Source organism: Aegilops tauschii, chromosome 5 (assembly GCF_002575655.3).
Source record: "Aegilops tauschii subsp. strangulata cultivar AL8/78 chromosome 5, Aet v6.0, whole genome shotgun sequence".
NCBI lineage: Eukaryota > Viridiplantae > Streptophyta > Magnoliopsida > Poales > Poaceae > Aegilops > Aegilops tauschii.
Genome location: NC_053039.3, coordinates 182,520,365 through 182,525,313, shown reverse-complemented (window position 1 = coordinate 182,525,313; position 4,949 = coordinate 182,520,365). Strand labels below are relative to the sequence as shown.

The 4,949-nt window shown below is 51.0% G+C and overlaps 1 protein-coding gene across 1 annotated transcript; it reads left to right on the top strand.

Annotated features, from left to right (window-relative positions):
- Positions 1 to 655: 655 nt before the first annotated feature.
- Positions 656 to 4,486, top strand: LOC109784569 (uncharacterized). Its single transcript, XM_020343169.3, has 3 exons — positions 656 to 968; positions 1,930 to 2,086; positions 4,127 to 4,486. The coding sequence occupies exons 1-3, from the start codon at positions 744 to 746 to the stop codon at positions 4,258 to 4,260; spliced, it is 516 nt and encodes a 171-aa protein (XP_020198758.1). The 5' UTR covers positions 656 to 743; the 3' UTR covers positions 4,261 to 4,486.
- Positions 4,487 to 4,949: the final 463 nt, after the last annotated feature.

Below are 4,949 nucleotides of genomic sequence, written 5' to 3'. Positions count from 1 at the left end.
GAAACGATGACTGTGCTTCGTCGGTGAAAAACAAAAAATATATGTAACATTTTGAGGTAACATTTGTAGTTCGACTTGTTTTTTTCACATATCAAAATACTTGAGCTTTTCTTCTAAAAATTTGCATGTAGCGTTTTGGCGTGACAATGATCACATCTATTTTCTTTTTCATTCTTTTAACATTTGAAAAAAAACCCTTTTTAATGGGCAGGAGCATATGCTCCAAGAGCCAAATTGGATTTCGCGAATCAACCTGTGGTTAGATAGTTAGAGGGATAGTGATATTCCCAGCCCATCAGGGTTCAAGTCATAATGCTCGCATTATTTTTGAATTTATCTCAGGATTTCCAACGACGCGATTTCAGTGGGAGGAGACGTTCCCGTTGACGACGAGGCGCATACGATAACTTCGTAAATCTCAAGATGGTATGCCGGCTCAGTCTCTCGAAGATGCTCATAGGGGTAGAGTGTGCATGTGTGCGTTCATAAGGTGGGTGTATGCGTGTATGTATGAGCACTTGCGTTGTTAAAAAAAAAGGGCTGAATTGGATTTCCGGGCCGTCGGATGGATCCGTTGATTTCCAACGATGCAGTGGTTGTTGCACGGAGATTTCTATTCTAGGCGACGGAAACGGGAGAGGTTTGATGTGGTCCCAGTGATTGCGGTGAAGCCTAGGGGCCAAAGCGTGAAGAGGGCAGGAGGAGTAGTAGGTAGCCAACCGCACCAGGGATCGCCGGCGGAGATGGCGCAGAGGGAGAAATCCTCCGTCGCGGTCGCCTCCCTGTCGTCCTCCGCGCCAACCGCCGTGCCCTCGGGCGAGCGGTGGGGCGCCGCGATCGGCAACCTGGGAGAGCTAGGCGCCAACGTCGAGTCGCTGCAGAAGCTGCTCACCCGGAAGGCCGTCTTCGTCGACGACGACGTCTTCTCCAAGGCCTCCCTCGCCTCCGAACAGGCCCGCTCCATCAAGGTACCTACCCACGCTTCCGATCCCCAAACCGTTCCTTTCACTTGGGCCTGTAGATAGATGCCGCCCCCTAATCGGCGTGAGCTTAATCAGTAAGCAGACGACGCAGAATCCCTGTTCATATCAAGGTGCATCTTAGATGACAGAGGTTCAGTTCAACCTAGTCTATTTGGCTTTGCTTTGGGTTTTGATAGAGCTTGGCAGGATGGATGGTGTCAGCTCCAGCCAAATGTATTCGATTTGATTAATTGTATTTATGCGATGGTCCTGACAACGATTTCTGAAACTGAATGCATAAAGCCATGCACCACCTTATCAAATACATGACTCAAATTTATCATTCGTTTTAGTTTTTTACAGGCATGTGATGAATTTCATACTATTCTCGGTTATTTTCCCCTCATATCTGAACTACTAAGGACATGTTTGGTTTGTGATAGACTTTGCCCTAACTGAGTTTCCTAAAGTGTGGCTTTATTCTGGCCGACAAGCCAACAACAGAAGGCTCTGTGTTTGACAAATAACATGTGGCTACACATGTAATGATAAATGGGTGTCAAGAGTAAGTGAATGTCAAATACTTAAGCTTGGTTGCACCAACCTGTACTCATGAATTTATAGTCATCAAACAGGTTCACCACACAGATGCCTATTTTTATATCTGGATTTTCTACATGATTGCATATTAAGTTTGCGGATTAATGGCTAGTAAATTATTTCTTTTGTAGTGTATTTCTAGCTACATTAGTATCCTTATAAGCTAAAAATTTAGATTTAACCAACATGATACCTTTTAGTCTTGTGCAAGAGCAGTGAATGTTTTTTCCCTGCACAATTAATAGCTATGAATGTAGTTTGGCACTTTATTGGCTCGAATGTATATTGGCATCTAGTTAACCGTTGTTCTACAGTTTGTTGTTTGGTATGTTTTCCTATTGATTGGTATTTCTCTTCTGTGTATTAGATTCTTGACCAGAGGGTGCAGTCTCTGGAACGTGAACTGGACGCTGCCATTTCTGCAGCTGCTCGAGCCCGTACGGAAAAACGCCAGGCTGAAGCTGCTCAACGAGCTGCAGAGCTGCGTGCACAGGAAGTCACGAAGGAGCTGGAGAACACCGCAAGTATGTGTACCATCTTGCTGCCTGTTATGGCGCTGCTAGAAGGAGGGCGCGAGAGGGCCGGCCGGGGACCTTTTTGCCCACGGCCGGGCAAGAGGGAAGGGATTTCCTTCTTAATTGTTGCTTGATTAGATTGATACATCTCCTCTCTTTATATAGAGAGGTTTACTTGACTCCCAAATAAGCGATCCTTATCTCTAATTAACCCTAAGACTAATGGACTATACCACCAGCCCAGGCCCATTACGTACTCTAACACTACACCCCACCTGGACATGCAGCTTGTCCTCGAGCTGCAGCCTAACCAACTTATAACCATAACTCGACGCAACACAAACCTAACACCTAAAAACAAGCCTTTTACATCTCGGCTTGTTTTATTACTCTCAACCTGAAATGGACTGGGACGCTTTTTTTTGGACCCCTTAATAAAAGGTGGACACCATCCGCACGTCGGACGTGTATGTGTACAACCACCTGGATCCCATGGACACCATCTGGACAAAAGGAGTGCATGTGTAGGACCACTTGGAAGTGGTCGCAAGAGTGACCAGCAGAGGCGCCCTCGCGGCGACCGGTGACGGAATGCAGTGGTGCTACGTGGTGCGCTGCTGTCGGTGACACCATGCCTTCTTCCTACCGGACGGCTGTTGGTCTGCACCGCACAGGAAAGAGTGGAGGGCTTGCGATGGAGCATGACGAGGAGGGGTGCGGCCCCCCCAACCACCGATGTCGCAGACTTTGAGGTCGCTGCTCGCGGGGAAAACAGCATGCCCGCTGCCCATGGGGGACACCGCATGCCCAAGATCCCTGGCGCAGCGGATGAGATCGAGGTCCTTTGCGCTGCGAAGGGCAACTTGGAGGAGCGGCAGCTGCAGACCACGCATCTCCCGCACACACCGACGCGCTAGGAGGCCGCGCGCAGTAGCCTGCAGCCTCACCGCCGCCGACACGTGGCGGGTAGCGATCCAAGACGGAAGTGGTGACGGCAACGGCGGGGACTGGACTTGGTGGAGCGGGACTCCCGCCGGCGCGGTCGATGCGGGGCCGGAGCTGACCGGCGATGGCTGCTGCAGCTGCAGCGGCCGCGGCGGTGGCGCACCGGGCAGCGGCAGTGGCTGCTGCGGCGGAGCGCCGGGCGCGGTGGAGGCCGCCAGGAGCGGCGGCTGCCACTGCAGCCAGGGCTGGGCGGTGGTGGCGATGGATGGCAGCTGCAGTGGCCCGGCGAGCACGGCGAAGGCCGCCTGGTGTGGCGGCTGCCACGGCGGCGCGGGGGTGGCGATGGGCGCTGGAGGCGCGGCGGGAGCTGGCGTCGGCCACTGCGGGGCGGCGGGTGGCAGCTGCAGCTGGGGCAGCAGCGTCCCAGTGAATGCCGCGGAGGCCCCTGGATGCGGCGAGTACCACGGCAGGGCCGGCGGCCCGGCGGTGGCGGTCAGCGGCAGGGGCGGCGGCGGCCCGTAGGGGCTTGCCAGGTACAGCCGGATCCCCTGGACGGCTGTGACGAGGTCGTTGAGGACCCCGGTGATCTCCTCCGGGGTGTAGACGGCGGACGGTGGTGCGGTGGAGGGCGCCGGCATCTGGGCGGTGGCGGCGCCGGAGTATGCGACCAGCGGCGCGGACAGGGAGGGCAGCGGCGGGATGTAGATGGCCAGCGGCGCGGTGGTGACGGTCGGCAGCGGAAGCGACGGGGTGGGCGGTGACGAAGACATGATCGGAACTGAGCTACCTGATACCAAATTGTTATGGCACTGCTAGAAGGAGTGCGCGAGAGGGCCGGCCGGGGGCCTTTTTGCCCACGGCCGGGCAAGAGGGAGGGATGTCCTTTTTAATTCTTGCTTGATTAGGTTGATACATCTCCTCTTTTTATATAGAGAGGTTTACTTGACTTCCAAGCAAGCGATCCTTATCTCTAATTAACCCTAAAATTAATGGGCAATACCGCCAGTCCAGGCCCATTACGTGCTCTAACACTGCCGCACCAGCATTTGACTCATTGAGGTTAGTCTGGAGCTTCATAGCTCATTTATGTTTTTCATCTTGCAGGAGTTTTCCAGCTGCACATGGAAGAGCTGCGGGCAAAACAAGAGGAGATCGCCAAGAGAGATAGTGATATCAAGGTGTTGGAAGCAATAATACGAACCCTGAGTAGCAAAGATGATAGCGGATCCAGCGAGTAATAACCATACACTGGGAGCATTTGGGCATTCTCATTGATGCTTTCGTGTTCAAGCATCCCGGCACATATTTATCGACTCCATGTAAGCACTTCAATACTCAGATGATTGTATATTGTTTTCACAAGATCGAACACTCAGATAGTCGCTTGCAATGGTATGCTGTCATCCTGTTACTTTACATGTTGATAATTGGCCATGAATATCAAGCAGAAACTGTTGGCACTAATCTGACTGTTGAGTAGAAGCATCCAAATTGGACAATTTACAGTTATCGCCTGTCCCGGGAGTATGATTCCTAGGTATTCGACGGCAAATTCATGATGGGTATATTTTTCTTTATTATTTACTCCATCCGTTCACTGCAATAAGATGTTTTGGATATTGAAGATAAGATGTTTTGGATATTTCAATATGGACTACATACGATACGATTGGAATGAGTGAACAAACACACTAAAGTGCATCTGATTGAGTTCTAGCTTGCTTAAGGCTGTATGGGTGGTAATGTCGCTGAAATAAATTTTATATAAGCAAACTGCGTAAGAACTTTTATATAATGAGTCCACCGTCAACATCACCTACTTCTGCTTGCGTGATGACTCATTATCTGTTGATGTGATTCGTCTTTGTGTTAGTATTGACATATATAGCGGATCATACTCCGATATTTAAAACTGTTCAAATTTTGT